We start from the raw sequence: 24,516 nt of genomic DNA, 5'->3' as shown, positions 1-24,516 counted from the left end.
GTCTTTCCAATAGCAGAGAAGTAACCATTGCAACAGTGTCAGCAAAGTGTTTTGTTCACATAAGTGATGAATGAAGATTTTAGTATTTTCATTAAAAAGTTAAATATTTTTCAAATTCCTTTCACTGTAGGACAGACACTTTTTCATTTCCAGTGCTGTCCCATCAGTACTAAATCTACACAAAGCAGTGCTCAGAACCACAATCTGCTATTCACTCACATGCTGTACAGGTTGGGTTTAAATTAACTGTATTTTCTGTAGAAGGCAAACAATTTTTTAATCTGTAAAAAATTCTGGAACAAATTTATCCCATCAGTTGTGCTATATTAGAGAAAATTCTTTCTCCCTACAAGTCTAAAGCTGTGAGCCACTAAAGTGAGTCTTAAGTGTTATGCTTATCTCTACATTTTCAGTCTGAAATTGTTCAGACAGTAAGGACTGTCATACTTTAAATATAGATCATTTTGTGGAGTGTAATTTTACACAGCAGTGGAGCAGTATAGCAAATAAAATGTCAGCCAAGAATGCTGTAGCTTTATGATCCTGGGTATATGCTGAAAGGAACACAATTTCTTCTTTGCACTCAAAAAGAAATTTTGCCAGCATATGCATTAAAAGAGGTCGACAGTCCTGCAAGGTGCTATTAATGCATAAAGTAATTTTCATGCAGTTTTCACACTTTCTATCCTAGAGCACTTTGCATAACTAATAATAAAGAGTATAAAAGAGAGACTGAGAGAAGACTAAAGAATTTTAGAGGAAAAGATAGAAATGTTTAACATGCTGTGAAGCAGGGGAGAGTCAGTGGTTCACATGAGGCACCATCACAGCCCTGCCTACAAACCCCGCAGCGAGCGTGGCCGCGGCTTCACAGGGCACAGCGGCTCCTCTGACACTGAGTGCCCATCACAGCTGGGCACTTCTCCTTCCCTGCATTACTGGTGCACCATTTCCCCTCTGCTGGATGTAAGGACTGTGTCACTACTGGGTAAGTCAGTTTATTGGGCTGGCAGCAGAAAAGCCTCCCGAGGGGCAGCGGAGCAGAGCGGAGGAGCCGTTCGCGCACCGTGAAGCCACGAGTGCCACTGCCAGGGAAGAGGGGCACGGCACAAGCCTTGGCCAAGGAAGCACAGGGCTGCCTTCCTAATGGGGAAGTTGCTGGATCACCCTATAAAAATGAGACTTTTGGTCTCTACTTGAAAAAGAAAGGACCCTCCAGAAGTATTTCATTCCGGCGTTGTTCTAATGAAAACTCAACTGTTTGTCTCAAAATTAATGGGCATGTTTTAACACACTTTCTGAAACCAGAAAAAGAAGTTAAGAATTCCTTTGGATTTCTTAATTACAATCAATTTACATTTCAATGTCTTCTTACTATCTTTTTTTTAAAGTATCATATACAAACACACTTTCATAAAATTATGTTTTTACCTAGAACATACCCTTGCAATAAGGTACACATAGCATTGTGCTGAAAGTCCCAACAAAGCAGGCTCTGCCTGTTAGCTCACATTAACTGAGTCTTTGGCTGATATTTCCATGGAAGGTATGCTGATCTTTCTAGTAGTGTCAATAGAATCACATTACTGCTCGAGTCATCATTTTCTAAGAGCTGTTTGGCAGCTCACCATTCATCCCCTACAGTTAGATTCAACACTGTTTACAGCATCTAATAAACAGAGTTAGTTATATACAAATCAAAGAGACCCTTTATTATTTTTCTTAATGTGGTTAATTTCGTAATAAAATGCTGTATCTACTTTAAAATGTTACTTTTTTTTCCTTTGACCACGAATTGTAATGCTTTATTTGTGATACCTGAGTTTTCAGTAACAATAAATCCTTTGTCTGCTTGATACAAAGAGTTCAGTGGTTTAATGAAAGGGGATTAATTGAGTTAACCGAATTAAAGAATTCAGTTAAACAAAATGCATAGAAAGACAAGGCTAAAAAGTAGTTGTGTTATGCTATTCATTATTGTGTGAGTGTTCACAATCCATTTCAGCATGAAGTCAGCTGGGTTGGATGGAATCACTGGTAAAAGCAGTTAAACTAACCTTGCTGACTTTATAGTGAAATAGGGTTTAACGACACTAATCAACAGCAGGATAATAAGAGCAGAAATAAGAGCAGCTGGAGCACTAACAAAATGAATTATGGCATCACAGCTGAGATTGATAATGAAAACCCCTGGACAGTAACTTCTCAAACTAGTACAGCTGTTTCCAAACAGCCATCTGTCTGGGCCCCAAGGCTATTTGATGTGTGGATACTCTTAAATTAACTTAGCAGCACTCAGCTGGGAAATTACAGAAACAGGGTGATAATATTGAAAGCTGATGTGATATAAGCAATATAAACTTATACTGGTTTAAGAAAAACGAAAAGGAGCAATTTTGGAACTTTCTTTGAAGTGGTAAAACAGCTGTGTGTCCTAGAGTCCTAAAATAAATGATTTGATGACAGGAAAGCTCTGTGAGAGTGATTAAAAGGAAATTTGTTTGTCCTTTTGAAACAATTGGCAAAGGAAGTCTTATCACTACATAAGTCTCCAAAACAACTGAAGTATAGTTTATAGAAAGATTCGATTTCTTCAGACACAGGAGTTTTTTAATCAATTTAACTGTCAAATGACACAGTCCACCCTTAGCCCCTATTTTTCTTAGTTGCAGCATTTTGGGAATGGCTTCACCATGTCCTCTGAAAATGAACTTGTAATTTTCACCTTTAAGATTTTACATGCAGGAAGACTGCAAACTATGACTAATAGTCTAATATCATCTTCATCCTTTTTCACATTGGTGTGAATATATAGGTTTATTTCTTAGAAGTGGGAAACATGCATCTCTTACTGGTCTCGTGGACAATGGAATGTGTGAAAAAACATGCCTTGATGAGATGATTTAAATATTAACAAATTGAAAACAGAGTCCAAGCCACAAACATTAAATTGCAATTGCTTAAAAGCAATTAGCAAGCCTGCTAGGTCAACCTCTATCATTATCTCCAGGAATGCAATTTTCCAACAATTAACACTGACAGAATGGACCATGTATTACAAAAAGAAAAAGTCATCTTTTATGTTTTACATTTATAATGAGAATAATTTTACTATAGGAAATTTGAATCCACTGTTTTCAGATATTCAAACCCACATACATATGCGTTTTCTTTAAAAAAAAAAAGATGCCTACATTTTTTTACCAAGTAAACTCATAATAGACTGTAGTAGAGAGGCTGTGAAATCCCACTTGAAGGAAACCTTGGTTGCTCTGCCAATATTTTCTTTATATGTCAGTCAAGTCTGCTGGAAGACAACTTAATATCTCACTGATTTTATCTTTTCATCATTCTTGTGCACTGTTACTACATGATTTAACCTTCTAGGTCTAAGCTACTAAAACCAAGAATTCTACTTCCCTTACTGCATATGAACACCCCATATAAATACACACACATAAACACAGTTTTCCCCTCTTGTGATGTATGATTTTGTTTCTCAGAATTCATTATTTTCAGCTATAAAATATCCCTTAGGCAATTTCATGGATTGGTAAATAAAACCTGATCTTTCATAGATTAAACCTGCAACATAAATATAAATAAATGTTGGGAGAATCTACATAGAGCCCTTGCAACAAACTCCTATCACTAAAATTATCACTCCCCTGTAGTTCAGGGCAAAGATTGGCCATGTGAGAACACACCAGTGCCCTCGGAGTGCAGGGCACACAGTGCTCACTGCCACAGCACCACCTGCCCTCCTCCACCCCTGAACAGCCTCACACCTTCTCAGCTCCTGCCCTGCCTGTGGAGGGCACTTCCCCTGTGCATCAGGGCTGAGCCAGCCCACAGAGGCTGCTAAAATGCAGACTGGTTGAGGAGCTAGTGAATCCTGCATTAGCAGACGAAGAGGCTGGGCAAATAATCACAATTAAACCTCTGTGCCTAAGTGAATGGTAACCTGGCCCTGTCAGTAAAGCCTTCTCCACAAACAGGGCAAAAAAATAACATATTACAGTGCTAGTTCTTGAAGCAATCTGGCCTTATTTCCCTTGGCAATTTTTTAGGTTGTTTGGGTTTGTTTTCTTTTTTTTTTTAGAACTATACAGGCCAAGTTCTGCTGTAAATAACTACAGGAAAATGCCAATAGAATATTTACCAGATCGAAATCCCTGAGTTCAGAAGAACTGTACTACAACCCATCTGGTAAAAATCAGCATTTACATGATGAGTAGCTGGTAGATGTCTAATCCTGCCCTAGGAAATACTCTGCCAGTAAATTGTAATAGTCTTCTGAAATTATTGAATTTTGGCCCTATATTGCATTTTTCACTGCTGCTTTCAGCTGCACAGGCAACTAAAGTGGAATAAGTAGTGACTGTAAAGACACAGCCAAGCATTTCCACCAGACATTACCTTCTCTCTCGGGATTGGTGTCCTACTGTGTGGCCTATTTTTTAGCACAACTCAAAGTATAAAAATTCAACACAGTGTAAAAACAAATAAACAAACAAAAAAAACCCAACCAACCAAAACACCCCACAATTTAATTCACTTACCTTTGGCTTCCTGCTTAGTCCAGAATTCTTTCACTATCTTATTAATGTGTCTCTCCTCTCTCAACTTCTTTTGCCACTGACGTAGCTCTTGTATCTCACTATCACAACGCACCTGTGACAGGGGAAGCAGAAAAGAAAACTAAAATCATATACCTTTGTGTTACCCAGGTTGAGGGTACAATTTTTTTCACAAGGCTGTGGCTGGGCAAACATGTGACAGCCATCCTTTTTGCTGGGCCTGAGGTAAAAGCACAATCCCAGAGGTTTACAGTTTTCAGCTTACACAGAAATAAAATCCACATAATTGACAAATCCAATTGAAAACATAAATAGGTCTATTAGGGGATCACTTTGATTACCAAGGACTCCTGAGAATGAGATTGCAGTGAGATGCTAATTCTTTGAGTTAATTAAAATTTAAAGCCTTATGCTGAAGGGTATTAGTGCCTTTAGAAAAGCACAACACTATAAAACCAATCCACTGACCAAAATAATAGAGCAGACGAGGACCATGAAGGGTCATACAGAAGAAAATTTATTCCATCAACCTGATTCACACCTGCCACCAGCTGCCAATAGGCTGACTGGCAATCCCACCCACACAATCTTCACAAACAGGAGAGCCATTAATCTGTTATTTAAAGTAATTGGACTGCCTTACATGGTATCTATTATTTGCCAGTCAATCACCCCATGAAAGGCATAATTCTGCTTCCACAAAAAATTACAATAGTCAAAGGCCTTGATTTCACTTAGATGTAAGTTGAATTTTTCTAGTATTGTTTTTGTACTGGTGTAGTTGCTTGCAGGAAGATAACTACTTAGTTCTCTAGAAAATTTCTCAATAAAACTGTATTTATTGTATTCTTACAGGAGATGGTGCAGAGTTTGCTCTGTGATTTGAACTCTATTTTATATATATACTCTATCTTCTCCATTACACTCTGCTTTTCTCCCACTTTGCTAAGATACATACAGAGCAAAAGAGCACGACTTAGTTTTCCACTAGTTGTAAAAAAACCCAAACCTTAAAGAAAACAGTATAAATTATTTATCAAAAGTATTCTTTCCACCCAGAATTTCTCCTCTGTGGTGCAGCTAAGAATGCAGCAAACAGTAGCTGAACTCCCATAGCACTTTTCAATCCACTTAGGAGATGATAACTTGCTCTGTTTCAGGCACTGGCAGAGCAGAAATACAATACAAGGTTACTCGATCAATAAAAACAGCCAAGACTTTTACTCAGTGACTTGAGACCAGATACCTCTTAAACCTCCAATAATTCCCCATTATACTGATAGAGTTCTGTAATATCTTCTGTAAAAGTTATAAGGATTTCTTACGAGGTTGCTATGAAATTTTAAAAATTAAAGAAGTTACAGATACTAGTGATATCTTCAGCTATACAAAAAAATAAGATAATTTTTTATTAAATCCATCAAATACTATTTGAAAAAATAAAATATAATCAAAACACAGGATAATTTTTTTAGGCTTGCAAGAGACTTTTTTTTCTTTTATGCTGCCATGTCTGCTTTTATAAACCAAATAATTCCCTATTACATGGAGTCAGTTTGTCTGCACAGGAAAGGGTTAAGGGAATGCTTTTGGGACACAAGCATACAAATGACAGAAGTGAAGAGGCAGGGAGATAGAGAAATTACTACCTCTGTACCTAAATATAAAATTTCTGAAAACATGATGTGTCCATTTCCAACTTCAGCTGTGTAACACCTGGATTGGGCCCATGACAGGGCCAAGTGATCTCTGTGTATGGAAAATGAAGACAATAATTCTTAAAGGCAAGTATAGTCAATTCTGTTTAGTCTCCCTAAGCAAATAAACCAGTGACTGTGCAGTGAAATAGAGTGAAATACAGAGTTCTGAGATAAAGGCAGAGGCAGATAGACTCAAATAGTCCAAAGTCAGCATTAAATCCAAGCAGTAAAATGAGCTCCCAGAACAAAGTGTCTTTTTAGAAAAGTGACGAAAAAAAGGAAAAACGAACAGAGACATGCCACCTGCAGTAAAACAGGTGACAGGAACGTAACAAAATTCATCAAAATCTTCCAAATACGCTCAATAGATTATAGTTTAGCATAGCTATAATACAGATTAGCACAGAGGTAATTCCTTAGAAAGTTCTCCTGCTTTGAAACTGGAGTGCAAAGCTACCGTGATCAAAAAGCCAAGAATCAGCAGCAAAATCTCCAGGCAAATAAAGGGGGAGTCAAGGATCTTGTCCAAACAACTTCTGTGTCTCTCCTGCAGACCAGCAATGCCTGAAGCCCTCCCTGGAGGGGTCTCAGCTTTGAAGGGAGATTTCACTCCTGCCCAAGTCCCTTGACTCTACACTTGCTGTAAATGACAGTGAATATTTGTGTGACCGTCTGGGTTTCAGCCTTTGCTGGTAGCCACAACTTGCTGGAAAGCAATAAAAACTGTGACAGCAAAAGCACAACTACACATTGCAAGATACAAAGCAAAACTGAAGCATTTTTGTCTTTAACTTTTGTTCAAAGGACATGTATAGAATAGCACTGAATATTTACATAATGCTGTCCAATTTCAACTCTAGGATATTACAGGATTTAGTAAAGAAAAAAAAACATGCTTTCAGTGCTAGGTGAGAACATGTTGCACAACAGATAAGGGTAACACTAAAGGTTCACCCAGAAACATCAGAGGAAATTCTATCAATGAAAACTTACAGTTAGTCTAGAATAGTTTGTTGCAGTGGGGATCCTGCAACACGCATATATCAAACCAGGAGTCCCGTGGAAAGGAAATATATATGGACAGACAGATTCTTGCTAGATGTTTCAGAGATGTTTATTTCTCCAGCCGCATGGCCGGAGCTCTGCTGAGGAACTGTTCCAGTCACGGGACCAAGGGTCCTTCTGCCCGCGCAGGGAACACAAACCAACCAATGGGAACGAGGCTGAGCAGGGGCAGGGAAGCCCCGTGTCTGTCCCCTCAGGGCCCCTCTCCCAGGGCTACACGGCGGGGGAGGGACCCCAACACCTCACCCGTTTTATTTTAATAAAAGGAGAATGAAAACAACTGGATAAACATAACAAGAACAGTTTCAAAACAAAACAAGCCACCCTCCTGAGTCTTTAAATGTCCAAACAGATTCTCTGGAACATCTTAGGGCTGACAGAAGGGAGACAGAATTCTCTGAGCATGCTTTGTGGGGAAACTGAGGCAGGAGAGGGTTTAACTTCTTCCCTCCCCCTTTTCATCCCCCACTCGGCATTGGAAAGGGATTTTTGGGGAAACAATTGGCAAAAGCATGGTTTTGTGAGGGAAACCATGGATGAAAAAACGGATTGGGAATACACTGGGGGTAATAGGACATAGGGTAAAAGGGAAAGGTGGGATTAGGAAAGGGAAACTGTAGGGGGGGCTTACAATGGAGATATTGTCTAACATGACTACGATTTTTTGCATATATACTGCCTTTTACAGGAACACCATCAGGCCCAGTGACCTGCGATGCTTGTAACCCTTTTCTCCCTAGTACAATATTAAATTCCACCACCTCTCCATCTCCCAAGCTTGGGATGCATTTTTCAGGGTTATTCTTTTTAATAGCAGTTCTATGCACGAATATGTCTTGCTGGTTGTCACACCTTGTTATAAAACCATAATTTCGCTTAACATTATACCATTTTACTATCCCTAAGATCTTAGTTTCTATGATCTTTTCCTTTTTCCGAGTGGCTGCTGTTTTCTGTCTCGCTGCGTCTTTGCTCTCTCCTTCGGTCGCTCCCGTGTTGGAATTGTCGGAGCTGCTGGTGCCTGCGCGCTCTTCCCGGGGTCGCGTTCGGGGCTGCGCGGGCCGGGCCGGGCCGCGCCGCTCAGTTCTCCGCGCGTCGCCTCCTCTGGTCGCAGCTTCGCTGCCAATGCCGGGCGCTGCACCCACGTCTCGGCCAGGCCCCCGAGCGACGACCCCCCCACACCCTGCTCTAGCGCGCGTCTCGGCTGGGCGCGGCTCCGTTCCACCGCCGCTGCCGCCCGCCGCCGCCCGCGCGCCGCCCCTCTCAGTCGGGCGTTCACGGGGCTCGCTCCACCACTCACTGCACAGGACCGGGCAGGCACCGCCGGGTCCCGCCGCGCCTCGCTCCGCCACCGACACTGCGGCTCGCGTGGCTCCGCCCGCACGCGGGAACCGCCTCGCTGCTGCTCGCAGAGCGCTCGGTGCACGTGGCCTGGGCCGCACGGTCCCTGCGCCAGGACACAGCTGACATCGCTCAACAGTCTCGGTAACTAAATAATATTCACGAAAATATTCTTCCATCGGCATATATTTTGACTCCAGTATTAACTGTGTCCAAACGGTTTTCCAAAAGCCCTTGGTAAGAATTAAATCCCAAGAAACATAGAAAAAGTTCTTAAACAACCATGCCAGGAAGTGTTTCAGTTCTTTCTGAGCTTGAATCAAGCTAAAATTTACAAATCGTTGTTCAAGAATCATTTTAAGTTTAAGATAAATGTCCATATGCGGCTCTGAGAGCCAAGAGTCTTCCCACGGTTCCTCCATAGTTTAGATATGGAATAGCAAAGCAAAACCAAGAAGAGGAATCCAAAGTTTCCAGGGTTTACTCACACAAATCAGTCGCTTAGGGATCGGGGATGGTTCTGCTCACAAATCTCCACCATTTGTTGCAGTGGGGATCCTGCAACACGCATATATCAAACCAGGAGTCCCGTGGAAAGGAAATATATATGGACAGACAGATTCTTGATAGCTGTTTCAGAGATGTTTATTTCTCCAGCCGCATGGCCGGAGCTCTGTTGAGGAACTGTTCCAGTCACGGGACCAAGGGTCCTTCTGCCCGCGCAGGGAACACAAACCAACCAATGGGAACGAGGCTGAGCAGGGACAGGGAAACCCCGTGTCTGTGCCCTCAGGGCCCCTCTCCCAGGGCTACACGGCAGGGGAGGGACCCCAACAATAGTTATGCAAATTTTAAAGATTAAAAAGACCCCATTAAAAAAGTGGCACTAACCAAGGATTCTGCAGGAGAGGGGTGAAGGAATTTATCATCTTTTGTTGGAAAATTGACACCTATCTGAACACTGCCTTGGCCTGTGAGAGATGAATGGAACCTCAGTAAAAAGGATGGTGGGAAGTGAAAAGGAAAAATTCTGATGACAGAGCTGTCTCAACTCTTATTTGGGTGCTCCTCCTGGCCCTCAAAGAGCCCTCTCAAGATGATGTCTTCCTTTCTGTGATCTCCTCAGAGAACTCAGCAGCTGTATTCTCCACTGCTATTTGTTTTGGAATTCAGTTCTTGATTAAACCCAAAATAATTGTCAGAGTGCCCATCAGTGTCTTTGTATGAAAGATCACAGCAAGGACTTGGTTGATGGCAGCCATTAATTATTACTACAACAATTAAGCAAGTGTTTTTCTGAAATGTGCTGCAGATAAGGATAAATGTACTGTTTTGATCATGCTTCATTATCAGAGTTCTCAATATTCTGCACCAATAGCTTTTTTTTCCCCTTTACATAGAAAAGCCTTTACTGCCTGATCCATTTTTGCATTTCTTGCCATGTGTTTTTGATACTGGCATGCTCAGACAGCTGGAGGTAGCAGAAACAAGTGAAGTAGCAAGGGAAGACATGATGCTCAGTCAGTTATGTAACTAGATAAACTCTACTGCCTAAATCAATATGGTCAAAAAAAGACCTCAAGAAATGGTCTGAGTCCATAGAAGGTGTGTCTCAGAAGACAAATGATGAATTACCCTGTCTCTCCATCACAGTGTCACATATCTGTGTGCTCATGTTTAATTATCCAGGATTATCACACTGTGTAAATTTTTATTTCAAAAGCAGTATTTAAAAGTCCTAAATCTGAATTATAAAACAAGGTTTAATGAAAAAATTCAGAAAAGGGTTGAAAATTTTGACACCATAATATCCTTCGAATACAAAAAGGCATTATTTGTAAATGTTCAGTTACTACTGGTTATTAACATTAAATCAGTGTTAGCTGACTGAGCCATTTATTTTAAAAGCAAATAGTCTGAATTCTTTGGTTATTTTTCATGACATACTTATCATTAAAGTGATGAAATCCCATTTAAGCTTAGTGTTCTCTTAATCTGCAAGCCCAAGGATAACACATTGCCCTATGTAGTAATTTGTTACTAACGATTTTTATTTTATATTCTGCTTGCAATTTTTAATTTTTAAAACCCCATGTTCTTTCACCTCAAATAAGGTAAAACATTAATAGCTAATTTTATAGCCTGAATTATTTTTTATGTCTCCTACCTTTTATAGCTAGAGTTTCTCTCATTTCTGGGAATTGGTTTAGAATGATAAATACCAGTGTGAGAATTCTGAAGTTCATCTATACCAGGAAGGATTGTGCCCTTCACAAGCTTTCAGAGAAGCAGAAGATATCTGAGCAACCTTGCAGTGTTCAGCAAACATAACTGTTATTGGGTAATGGAAGGATGCCTGCAGGATACTGTCAGTGCTAATTAATGTTAGTTTCAATGCTGTCACTGTTTAAAGAAAGGAAAAGAAAGGAAAACAAACAAGCAGAAAGAGTCACAAAAATCCATCAGTCAAGAAGAACATTTCAAGGTATTTCATCATCTTTGGCTGCACAGCACATTATAGGAGCCACTTATATATTCATGCTTGTTAAAAATAGTAGAGAACTTAACAGAGAGTGTTTTATACTGATTGTTATTTAAAGAACACCTGACACCCAGAGATGTCTCACTGTCCGTCACAACAAAATTGTTGCTATATCCAGAGGCTATTTAGAAGCTCAAGTTTTGATAAAGGAAGTCAAAGACATTTCTTCTTCACCAAAGTCACCTGAATTTCAAATCCATTTCTTCCTGAGGTGTGAAGGTATTGGAGCTTTAAAAAAAAAATTGACAGAATTTGTTCAGGATTTTCAAAACAATTTATTTAGCATCATAGGGTTAGCATGGCTGTTAGCCTCCAAAATAATAGTATTGGACAATTTTCTTTGTATTTATTTTATGCACCTTGCTTTAACCTGGGAATGGCACTAGTGCTGTATTACCAGTACACCTTACAACATCTGCTTGCCATTTTGTTTCCCTGTTCCTTGGATAACAGCCTTCATGCCTCTCATAAATCTCCTGTCTCATTCTTGCTCTCAGCTCCCTATCCTTTCTTTCTGTAGGCTTTTATTTCTCAACAGACCTCAGCAATCCTCCTTGTGCACCTCCACACTCACCCACATATCCCTGCATGAAGGAAAGTAACACTCATCCTTTAGAACCACCCAGAGAAACTTTCAATTAAAGAAAGAAAATTGTTCAGGGCTAACTGTACTTTGGAAAATCGAATTTCTGTGGATTTTTTGTTGTTGAGGAAAACCGTGAGATTACATCAGCATAAATGCCTGTGAAAAAATTGTAGTCACTAGGCATAAGGCAGAGCAACATCCAAAGCCAATGAACCATAGGGGTCTCAGCAGCTATTTATAGTATCCCCTACTTAAAATTTATGTAAGGATTTTCCCTGGGGCCTTCACAGTCCTACAGTTTTCAACATCAAGCAAAATAATTATAGATTACTCTTACCCGATAACCTCTCCAGAAGGATTGAATTAGTATGCTTGCTTCTTCTTCTGATATAAGCAGAGATAGAGGAATTGGTGGTCTAGGACTTAAAAAAAATATTTTTTTTAAACAGACAGCCTGTAAATGTAAAACCTTTTCTTCCCTAACAGTATATTTTATCAAAAAGAGAAATGTTGTTCAGGAGCCTGAAAGACACAATTTCTTATTGCTCAGGAAATAAAATGCACAAAGAATATCTCCATTACAAATATATTGTTATATACACTACAATAATTTCTTTTTAAAACAATAATATACAAATGGCACATCATGCACAGTCATCTTTCTTATTCTTCTACACATATTTCAAATTCCCCCTGTTCTGGTAAGGTTTGAGGTGGCAGTGGGAGGTGGGCAAGGGAAGCAGTCTGCCATTGGCAAAGCAAAGGTTTTAGTGTGTGTGCAACAATGAACAGACTTACGTTGTAAATGTTTATGCCATGAAATACACAGAATATAAACATACCTTAGAACGTTCATTTACGTTGTGATGTCACTGTAAATTAAAATGTGCTGAAAAATAATGATTAGCATATCTGCATAGCATGAATCCATGCTTAGACATGTCTAAACAAGTTCTTAAAATGCTGAAATTTTACTTTTGATAGTATATACACTTTCTTTTGCTAATTAAAAAATGTAATACATTTGTGAACTCAACCATTTTCAGCCAAAATATTTGGTAGTTTGAAGGCATGTTTGGTGATTCTGTTGCTACCGATTTTAATGGGAACAAGCTAGTAATTAAATTCAGCCATCACTAATAAAATCTCAAATTACTATCAAATCTTGCTTCCCAAAAGCCATTTTCTATGGACACTGATTTATTTCTCAGACACAATGATCAAAAATCATCCATTGGAAAGGTAAAAACAAAATTAGTTTCTATACTGTCTTTAATAAGAAATGTAATTTAAAGCTAATGAACTATAGGGCAATAACACTGCAACTCATGAAAATACCAGTTATGAAGAGAAGCCTTGGCACAGCATTAGAATGGCTGCCAAGAGCCACTCTCCCTGCATGGGGAACAGACTGAACCCAGCCTTGACTTGGAAGAACACAACATTATGAATTTGGAAGCAGCATCCACCTGCAGACACATGCAGCCCATGCAGGAACGTGATCTATGGTATTTATACTGTACAGACACATACACTGCAAATCAATAACTATTTATTTATGCAGTCTTATATTTTCTGGCTAAAATGCTGCAATATCTTTTGGAAATTTATTTAGGGCATATTACAGCCCAAGCTAGGAGGCTTGACAGCTTACATTTTCCTTTCACTTAATTTCATTCATATTAGTCTCTGCCCTAGTAAGCTTCCTATGCTCTCTGACATCTTTCTCTTAGGGCTTGTCTCCACTGCAGGAGCATTTCAACTTAGAGCACAACCTTACCTCTTATCTAATGCTGCACTGACTACACCGTTTTAGTCTGTGTACTCAGCTAAATTGGTCTCATCATCATGTCAGCTGGGTTTTGGCCTACATTTATTATCATGTGAAGTTAAACCTTGGTCTGTTTGGAAAAGTCGAAATAAGGCAAAAATAAAAAGCAGTCTCTCCATTGAGCTGAAGAGTCTTAGCGCTGTGAACGTTAATTAGCATTTCTCCTGCTCAGGGGAAATCATACGTGCTGGACAAGCAAGGCTGCCTGAGCTAACAGCTTCTTATAATCAGACATAAAAATCTGAAGTTGGACTGTGCTGGTTTCCCTGGTAGGCTTTCATCCTCTGTTCTATTTTAGATCTTTTTGAAAACCAAAATTTAGGGAAAATCACAGGAAGACCTACATATTTTACAGCGGTTATATCAAAGACACTGAACTTTCTCTAAGTACATCTCCAAAGAACAGCTTGAGATTTCTCCTAGCCTGCAAGGTCAACTCTAGCATTTCTTTGCTTTCGTTTTCAAATCATAAAAATGTCTAGCTTATAATCCAACACTAAAACTGAGAAATCAATATAAAAAAATCAAGCAAGAACAGGCTTTAATTTTCAGTGTGCCAGTCACTGGCACATATCAATCCTTTCAATGGCACAGCTTTGAAGACCAGAAGTCGTGCCAGGTCCAGTTTGGTCTGAGGGAATAAATGGAGAATATACACAGCTGGCTGCAGGTCAAATAAAAATAGAATGTGAGCAGAGGCAATCACCCCTCAGCAGTGAACGAGGGCAAGAGGAGTCTGTCATTTGTGGCAGAGACAGCTGTATGCCTCCAAGATGAAAGCTGACAGTACAACGTGCACTAACCACATTCTGCTTATTTAGTCCTTGATTATGCATGATCTTAAAAGCCCACACGTGAAACAGTGATATCTATTTTGATATACATATATTGTTTAATATAAGTTGCACCTGTAAAAGACATCAGTAAAACGATTTTTCTTAAGTATTTCATTTTACCAAATCTGCATAAAACAGACAGTGACCAGAGGAAGGTTAAATTCCAAAAACACGTTTCTTGCTGTCTGAGCAAACTTGTACAGATCCTGGTTCTGTGAGATATTCACTACTTATATGACATGATGCAAGTGGAACTTGGCACCCAGGAGATACAAAACAGACTTGCATTAAATTAACGTAGGAGGCATTGAAGAAGGTTCTTATTGAAGAAATGTATGTGATTTGCTCATGGACAGAAGATGGAGTTCTCAATGAATTCTGAAGAAGGTAGGAAAAGAGTCCCTCCATTATCTTGTCTCCAAAACAGACAAACTGTGTTCATAGTCACTGAATTCAGGCAGTACTTCCACACAGTAATGCCCAGAAACTCTGATTGCCTTTACGTTCCCAATCTGTCCTACAAATAGGCCTGATTCCTTCCTTGGAAAGGAAATCTAAGGAAAAATTTAATCAAGGAAATTTGCAGTATATGTAATCCAGGATTTTGTAAAGGCTCTCCCTATTCCAGTCTGTTCCCTAACACTGACAACCCTCACATTTAAGCAGCAGCCTCAGAGCCAGGTGCCTGCAGAGAGCAGCAGTGCCTGGGGCTCAGGGAGTGCAGGTGAGAGTGGAATACCCAGGTGCAGTCACAGGATGGTCTGGGTTCTCTCTGCTTTTAGAAAGCTCTTCTCCAGAAATACTGAAGCAACCCTAACGAAAAGGATGAGGCCTCCTAAGTTTCAGTACAACAGCCACATTCACTTCACCTTTAGTGGGACTGTGGTGGTTATTGTTCTTGAATATTTAGATCATGTACGAACACAGGCAGTGACAGAGTCACTGAAAAATTCATCATCTAAAAGAACAGACCAAAGAACAGGGATAAATATAAGACATGCAAGTAAATGACCATAGTGATCTGCATAACTCTTACAAAAAGGATTCTGAGAAAGTCTTTGGCTTGGGAAGTACTCAAAAAAATCACATGCTGCACTGAATAACCAAAAAAAATTCTTCTGGAAATTTGTCAAAGTGGTTCTCTTTCATGTTTTCATTACTTCTTATTCCTAATCATAGAATCTAGAAACACTGCAGCAACATCTGCCTTCATCAGGTCTTTCATCTTACGTGCCTATCCAGATCTCCAAAAGTGTGCATAATGGAAAAAGTATTGTTTTGATCCAAAATAAATGTCTCAAAAATCTCTGCTTATAAATACTACTAAGGTCATTTACCCAAAAAGCAGGAGAAAGATGGTTCATAAGCAATCAGACACTAAAGTACTGATTCATCTGACCTGGTATTTAAAATCAATTAGATATATTGATCAAATATTACACAGGCACTGTATGAGCTTCTCAGGTTTCCAGAGAAATATTCCCACAAACTCTTGACAAAAATACTCTGGAACATTTTAACAGGTCAAACAGAGTGTGAACTGAGACCTTTCTTTGTAACCTTTTTCAGTATTAATACAACCATTCCACAATCAGAAATAAATTCTGAATCACTGGTTTTCTTTTGCAACAATCTAAATGCACTAGAATAAGATTATTAGCACCTGAAGAAAAAAAAAATCCTTACAAGAAAACATTTGAGTGCATTCATTATACGGAGAGTACATTTTTGAAGGATTGTAAACGTGGGAATAACCAAATTTAAACCTCTTAGAAGAGGAACTGCAACCAGGTAGACATCTTAAAGTGTGAATCCTGCTGGTTAGCAGAAGTCTGAACTCTTCCACTCTATCACCTTGTCCAAATAAAAGCTCCCTGATACTGTCAATATCAAATTGAATGTAAAAATATTACAAATACATTTGAGAGTGTTACCAAAGGGGCCATAGTGATAATATGCATTCAACTGTTAAACACATCCTAACTCTTTATATACTTGCTTATCTATTTATAATGAAGAAAAGACACGACACAAAGAAAAAGACAGCGTGGAACTAACATGAGAAAGTTGTTATGTGGGGAGCAGAGTCATGTAACCAACAGGAGACTGAGGCAGAACAGGTGATGTGTAACAAGAATGTCAGAGGAATTAGGGGTAAGAAGTCTTTGTAGTGAGAACATGCCAAAAAATAGCAGAGCAAGAATCTTTTGTCTTCAGTTCTGTCTGAAAATTAGAGTGGATTTCTTGCCTCAGTATGCTCTCTCCTTGGGGGGACATGCCCATTTCAATGCCACAACTCAGTTCTCCTGTGCTTGCCTACTTGCTACATGTTTTGGAAGCCACAAAGCATTGCCTCAGCTTTCTCTCTCGTAGGACCAATATTTATGTAGTCTGAGAGAGTGTTTGTGGGCCTGGACTGAAGGAAACCAAACATGGACCTATTCCAAAGGCCACTCATGTCAACAGGAAAATTTCCATCTATGTTTGTGTACTTTAGGTCAGACTTTGTATGCTGAAAACACTAAAAACTCCCTGTAGTGCTCCAACAGCAACCTTAGGAAGATGTCACAAAGCACTAATAAGTTCTCAGTTTTCTCACTGCCATTTTGACAACTGTTACATAAATTAAAGCATTTTTTAATGCATCAGATATTACAGCCATAAAACCTTCAAGCCCATAAAGCACCATTACAAAATACAAATATTTTACACAGAAAATTTCTGCAGTTTTTCAACACGCTGTTTTTAAGTAAAAAATTTCTCCTTTATTAATTTGAATTCTGCCACGTTACTTGAATGACAATTTTTTGCCAATTTTTTTCTGTGGGAAACACACAGAATAACATCCATAGAGACACATTCATTGGACTTTTCTGTTGTTACAATAAAATGTAACAACATTTATTTGAAGCTCAAATTATTAAAGAAAATTAAAGAAGAAAATATATGGCAAATCATGCATACTCCAAACATGGCTGGGTTAGACACAAACCAATGAAATATGGCAGAATATGTGTGCAGAAAGCACAGCCTGTAGAAACTGGGCATATTATGGGAAGAAAAAAAATCAGTCACCCGTGTAAAATTGCCCCTATTGGCCATCTGAGAACTGACAATGAAGTCAACTGTAAAGGCAGCTGAGACCAGCAGACTTCACCCAATTAAAATATTTGGGGGAGGGAGTAAAAAATAATCAATGTATCCTATAGTACTATATATGAGTATACAGATATTTGGCAAAAAGCCACTACTCCAAATTTAGTAATAATTTATATCTTAGCTGCCCACTTCAGTAAAGCCATGATAAATTTATTTTCTCTGTGTCTGCACACTTGTTTTGGTACACACAGATAGATTAAACCAGGAATTGTGTCCTTCTGAACTGAGTAGCAAGTAAATATCTCTGATAAAAAAGAAGAAAATTCAGAATAAAAAAATCTTGTGGATTATTTTTTATCTCAACTTCAAAAGCCAGGAAAATACTTACACTTGCTCCTAATGCAGATGTACATACCACTCTCTCTCACTGGATGTAAGCGTTGAGGGTTATGTTGAACAATGCTATCATATTATTATATTCACATGACAGACTTTTATGATATCACTGTTTTTCAGAGCAGGGGAACAGTTTTTTTATTGGTTTCTTCATATTTCTTTCATTAATACATTCAGGAAGGTTGGGAAATGATACTGCCATGTTACTCAGAGTATCTATGCCAGAAAAGTAACATTTCAGAGGGATCAGAGCATAATCAGAGCTCGCTGACTTCCCCTGGCCCTGATTCAGCACACAGAGCTTGGTTACCTGCAAGTGAGCTTCAGTGCTGTTCAACCAGAAACACCACTGGAAAACGCTGACAAAAGGCAACTCTGGTGCTCATTAGCACATTTATAGCATTACAAAACATTCCCAGCTCTGGTTCTGTTTCCTTTACTTGGTTCTGTCAGCAGTCTCAAAGGGAGGAACAGGTACAGCAGTTTTGTATCTCAGCAAGTGCCCAACACACGTGGGCTGGTTTTGTGCTCAAATTCCACTTTCCTGCCCTCTCAAAGGTACAGCTGTCCTTCAAGGCAACAGAAATGTCTGGGATGTGAAATGGGGATTACAAGTCAGCATTGAGGCTGCTCCTTCTACTGCTTTTGAAATCTGCTTTGGGAATTGAAGATTCCCAAGGGATGTAGTATTTTGTCAGCGCTACTGGTAACGTACAGAACTCAGTGGAAGACAAGGTACCTATACTAAGATGCCACAGCAATTAGTACACTAAAGCTGGAAACAAATTCAAATTTTACAGGCTCCTTCACCTACAATAACCAGGTTTTGAAGGTACAAGGTTTGCATGTAAAATTCTGAAAAACTGATGCAGCATTTAGGTCTCCTTGTAAGGGAAAAGTAGGCTGCAAGATCTCATTTAGAAACACATTGTACAGAGAGTGAAGCTCATAAGACTGTGGCTTTGACTATTCTTAAAAAAAAATTGAGCTTCAAAGAGGAAACTGGAGGCACTGGAGGAGAGCCAAAAAAGTCATACTCAAGTATGGAATATATTAAAAAAACTGGATCTCTGATAGAAGAAAAACAATATTCCTCTGGGGTTTTTTTGTTTTGGTGGTTTTTGTTGGGGCTTTTTTAAGCATTAAGACTGCTTGGCACTGATAAACCCATCTAAACAGTTGGGATGTTTCCCATCAAAATTTAACCAGCACTTTTTAGCATATTATTATTATATTATTAGTCTCTTATATATTTTTAATCCTGTTAAAAAAGTGAAAACTCCTTTAAAAATAGAAGTGGAAATGACAATAAAAAGCATAGAATCAATTACATTTTAAGTGTGATATCTGGAAGGATATAATAATAAACTATTTATGACCTATCCAGAAGGAAATAATCATAAATTCTCTTATTTTTATTCTTATTTAATATTGCAGTCTTTCGCTTTGCTCCAATAATGTTTGCTTCATACGCAGCATTTGTTAAATCTGTAATTTTAGGATAAGTTCACTAAAAGTAGTTATTTAATAATAATTTTAATAATAATTATTTTAAGGGCCTACTTGTTTAGAGGATTTAAGGTGAAGTGTATCAACTTCAGTAGGACTCTGACACTCCAGTGTCCTTGTGGAGCTGTCACTACATTATTTAGGAGCACCACTACTAACAGAAGCTATGAGTCATTCAGGCTGTGATTCCACAGTGTATTTCTCTTGTTGGCAAAGCTGACTTAAGCAGTTCTTGCCACCACCTCTCTATCTTAGCAGCTCATTTGTTCTAATTCACCTTGCCCTGAGCCCTTCATTTTAATCCTTTCTTTGTGCCAATACACAGGTTTGCCACTCTCCAAGGTGAAGCAGACTGGAGAAATCATCTGTGTTTTAAATAGCTGTACAAACCCTCCTCACACATTTTGGCACAGAGATTCCTAACCCAGAGTAGGACCCTGACCAAAAGGCAAGGTGATACTAGGGTGCCTTCAAGCAGGTTGGGGTGAAGAACAGGAGAGAGCAGGGAACATTTTATCCAGCTTTACCTCCAAGAGAAATGTTTGTAAAACTGTGGTCTTAGAGATTTTGTCTTTGGTACAAACATCCATCCTCACAAAGCCATGGAATCAAAACTGCCTTACTGACCAAGGGCTCTTCTGTGTGCTGGAGAAATGGGTACAACAATCAGGCTGCAGTTAACGAGCACTTTCCAAAGCACAAAATCACAGCCTTAAACGGGAATCTTGTTGGCAAGAGCTGTGTTTGACAATGAAACAGACGTGTCCCACCAGAGGCAGGTCTGAACAGCAGTGGCAGGACAGCAGGGTGGCTGAAGGGATCAGAGCTGAGATGTGAAATGGGGTCATTTTCCAAAGGGGTCTCCAAAGCAGAAACTTTCTACACAACTCTGACCACATGGCTACCTCTCAGAGAGTCAAAGTTAACCCTGAACACGATTGTCAGCTTATCCACAAAGACCTGTGACAGCCAAGGAACTTTCCTCTTGCTCCATTGGTGTCTCAAGGTTCCAAGTGTCACATGTCAAGAATTCAAAAAAGCTCAATTTCCACTTACATTGTGTAATAAAGTAAATGTATGTACAAAGATATTAACCTCTGTTTTCACCAATTACCAATCTAGATTCCAATTAAGTTCTCAAATGGAAAATTTTCTTTAAAATCTGACCTCTGTTAGTTTCTTATTCCCTCACTGTGGACCACTCCTTTGCTCTTCTCACACAGCAGCTGTATTTTAAACTAAATGCAGTCTCAAGGACAGTAACATTTCTTTCAAAACTATTGTGCTGCTTGGTTCTACAAAAATAACAAGGAATATATGACTGAGGCTGCCAAAACAAATGTTCATTTCTCAGAGTCATAGATGCCTACAGAAATGCATCCTGACACCAAGGATTGTGACAGGTATTTCAAAAACAGCTGCTTACAGTTAGAGAAGAATTTCTTGACCATACCCTCAAAGATTTCCATAGTAGGAAGCAGCACTGAAAACACTGCTCTCCTCCTGAGTACAAAGATGTTCATAATACTACCAGACTATTCAAATGTCCTGCACTCTACAATTAACACGTTAAGTAATTCTAAATTAATTTCTCTGTGACCAATTTTAGTATAAAATACCTTGTAAGTAATACACTAGCAAGTTAGAAAGTATCACACAGCTCTTTGTTGCACACAGTAAAGGGCATTTTGAGGGCACAGTGTCAACACACTGAAGCTCTATCACTTTTGTAGGATAGCAGGGGCAAAAGAATAAAAGGAGAAAAGGTTACTCTGAGTACTGCAAGAACTTACTGGTCCTTTAGCCAGTCCTTAACAAAAGGAATGGAAAACAATTCCGTGAATGACTCATCTTTCTTCTTTGGGTTCTTGCTAAAGAAAAAGGAAAACAACTCATATTAATTTAAATTTCAGCTATTCCATTTGCAAATTAGTGCCTTTGAACCAATGAACATACTTAATAGCAAAAAACATTATTCACTTACTTGTATAACCACTCCGTTAGGAAACCAGAGGCAATAAATTTGTTTCTTTTTTCCTAAAGATAGAAGATAGTTTCAAATTATTTATTATCTTTGGATTGGTCATATGTTTAAGCTAAATTGACTGCTTTTATTAAATAAAATATACAGTACATTACTCTTTTATTATTGCTACTGCCAACAGTCAGTGGCTCAGCCAAAATTTTAGAAATGTTGTGGAATGATTTCAAGACAAACTATGAGTGAGAAAATTCTACATAAATTATCTTGGTATTTGCTGCAGTATATCTAGAACAAATACCCCTGAAGGGTGCTCTTTTTAAGTGGCAATTTCATTGTGAAGAAATTAACAGATCTCATTCATACATGAAAATATGTTGTAAACTCCTTGCCATTTTGTTTAAAGTTCTATTATCATACTCAAAATACTTCATTTCTTCCAAGACACAGAAGGAACATTGATTGGATATTGTTTCCTCCTGCATGGAACCAGACTGAAGATGTGAATGCACACAAGCAGAGTATTGTATGCCTGCTCAGACCAAACCATCTGCTGGGTGGTCCAGAAAGGAAGGCAAAACCAAAGGAAGGTTTATGTCTGTCCACAGCCACAGACACCATGGACATTACAGAGAACCAGGTAAAAAGTTCAAAACCTGGAGCTTCACAGCAGAACGTTTGTGCCTTTTGCTCCCAGTTCTCAATCTTAACCAAAAAAGAGAATTTTGCAAATCGTTTTGCAGCAGGTTATCCTTAGGGCCTCATGCAGCCAGTACCAAGCCAGCCATTCAAAGCCTGAATTTTGATAAAGCCAGAGGGGATTAGGACCCTTTTTTTTTCAAGGATTTCCCCTCCACATTCCATCTTGACAGACTGAATGTATAAATGAGTACAGGTGCTCATCCTGCTTATCACAAACCACGGTAACCATAATATGGAGAATATAACATGGAGTTCTGGCTGGAGTAACAGAGGAGCTTGATCAGTATCTTCAGAAGCCCTCTGACATGAGATGTGTTATGGATGCACACAGTCAGAGTGAACCCTAAAAGCCCAGAGGCACCAAGTGCTTTATCACCACAGCAGCCACTGAGCTAAGGGTAAACTGAGCTCCCACCCCAACACTTACCCTGTCAAACAGGAGATTCAGCTGTAATTACTGCTTCTGAGCAAAACAATTCACACTGGTCAAATGCTTTTGTGAAACTGCTTAATGTCACAAAAGAGGCTGGAGTCTTGACTAAAATGTAAGAAATTAAGATACTAATACCACTTGCTAAGGAAAATACAAAACCCATGTAATTGGAAATCTAATGCGTGAAGAATTACTTTATTCTATGCATTGTCCTCAGATGCAAACAGAGAGGCAGGAAAAAAGCTCTACATAGCATAATTCTTTCAGTTCATGGTATATGTCAGAATTTGGGGGTCAGCCACAGGGGAGGTGGAAGAGGAACATTGTGTGAGGTGCTGACTGCCCAGGGAAGAACACAGGGCAGCCACGTAGCTGGGGGATGACAAGTGTGAAGTTCAGTGCTAGACTGCAGGGCAGTCCCACACAATACCCAGGAAAGCTTTTACTTTTCTAGGAGAATCTTACCCTTGGTAGAAATACAGTCTGATTCCCACAGGGGAAAAAAAAAACAAAAGAGAGCTTAAAAAAAAAGGAAGCAGGAGAACAGAAGAAGAGATCATCATAAAACAATTATCAAGCCTGAGCCACATGTGCCTTTCTGACCTGTTTTGTGACAACCAAAGCTTCAGGGTTCAGGTAGGGCTCCATTAAGTGTTTGGCTGGGAAGAAACAGCTCCTCACACAGTTTTCACACTTATGCTAACACCAGATACTGTACCAAGAAGCCAAACACCTAAACTTTAAGAGACCAATACCTTCACTGCAGCGCTTTCTATGAGTCATTTTAGGTGTTAAATGGACAAATCTTGACTTGAACAGAATCTGTAAGCAAACAGCAGAGTCTGATTGCCACTGCACAGCTATTCTCAATCACAGCATGAACCTGGGTCCCATTACTCAGTGAATTGTTTCAGAGAATAAATTCTACACTTTGACAACAAAATTCAACTTAATCTAGCAGTTGTAATTTAATCTGTTTTAAGTAAATTGCTTTTCCTTTGCAATGGGAAAAAATTATCAGAACAGGGTTGTCAAAACAGCTATCACCAAAGGAATCCAATTCATCTTGTTTTATCCTTGTTAGAGGCAGTGAACTTAGCAGAGAGGAATTCAATCAAGCTGAATATTCTTTTACCTTATTTTCTTTGCCAGGAAGCAGTTTATTTTGCTAGTGAATTAAATCATTAGTTGCACAGCAGTCAACATTTATAAAGGGAAAAAATTACATGAACTGACCTGCCTTTGACACGTTCCACCTATGCTGCATGAATCCGGATAAAAACAGGAAATATCTGCACAATGTACATTGTTAACCTGCAGATGTGTTTATAAACTGTTTATATTCCAAATTCATTTTCCATTTGTCAGTTTAAATATGATGTGCTTGGTAATAACCATGAAAATATACTGGTGATCAGAAAATGGCAAAGTCATTAGGAACCCCTCTTCCATTCCCTTTCCCTGATCTATCATACTTTTAAATATATTCCATTACAGAGCCTGATGCAGCTTCCTCCTGTGATAGCTAACTAGAAAGAAAAGTCAGAGTTACGCTAATAAAAACATTTATACATTGTTCAGTTTTAATGCTGAAAAATGAATGCATTAGTCAGGTCTCATGAGAGAAAAGATTGAAGAAAATAGTCTTTCCCCTGTAGGCATTTGACAGCAGATGGGATAAAACACAGGAGAACTTACGGTGGGGAAAAAAAAACAGTGAGGGAATACACTGGGCAACCTAATAGGTTTCTTTCATGTCTAATTTAAAAATGAAGCTTCTGCAGACTGTTCTCATATTTGAAGTCTGCACATATATCTAGCAGCTGGTGGTTTTTTTAGGTTTTAGCTTTTCAGATTTTTTGTATGCATCACATAATGCAAGAGAGCCTATTTTAAATTAAATATCTAAATTGTT

The 24,516-nt window shown here is 38.9% G+C and overlaps 1 protein-coding gene across 2 annotated transcripts in view; it reads right to left on the bottom strand.

Moving 5' to 3' along the window:
• The window catches only part of IQCK (IQ motif containing K), a 42,666-nt gene that overhangs the window by 9,545 nt on the left and 8,605 nt on the right, over window positions 1-24,516 (bottom strand). For both annotated transcript variants that reach the window (XM_032125719.1, XM_032125718.1), the window contains exons 5-8: window positions 21,470-21,522; window positions 21,279-21,356; window positions 12,152-12,236; window positions 4,563-4,674 (exon numbers count right to left, since the gene is read on the bottom strand). In XM_032125719.1, the coding sequence (XP_031981610.1) occupies window positions 4,563-4,674; window positions 12,152-12,236; window positions 21,279-21,356; window positions 21,470-21,522 (328 nt within the window). The remainder of the gene's footprint in view (window positions 1-4,562; window positions 4,675-12,151; window positions 12,237-21,278; window positions 21,357-21,469; window positions 21,523-24,516) is intronic.

This window comes from Corvus moneduloides, chromosome 16 (assembly GCF_009650955.1).
Source record: "Corvus moneduloides isolate bCorMon1 chromosome 16, bCorMon1.pri, whole genome shotgun sequence".
Taxonomy (NCBI): Eukaryota; Metazoa; Chordata; class Aves; order Passeriformes; family Corvidae; genus Corvus; species Corvus moneduloides.
Note: the sequence above shows the minus strand (reverse complement) of the source record. Positions and strands in the feature narration are given on the sequence as shown.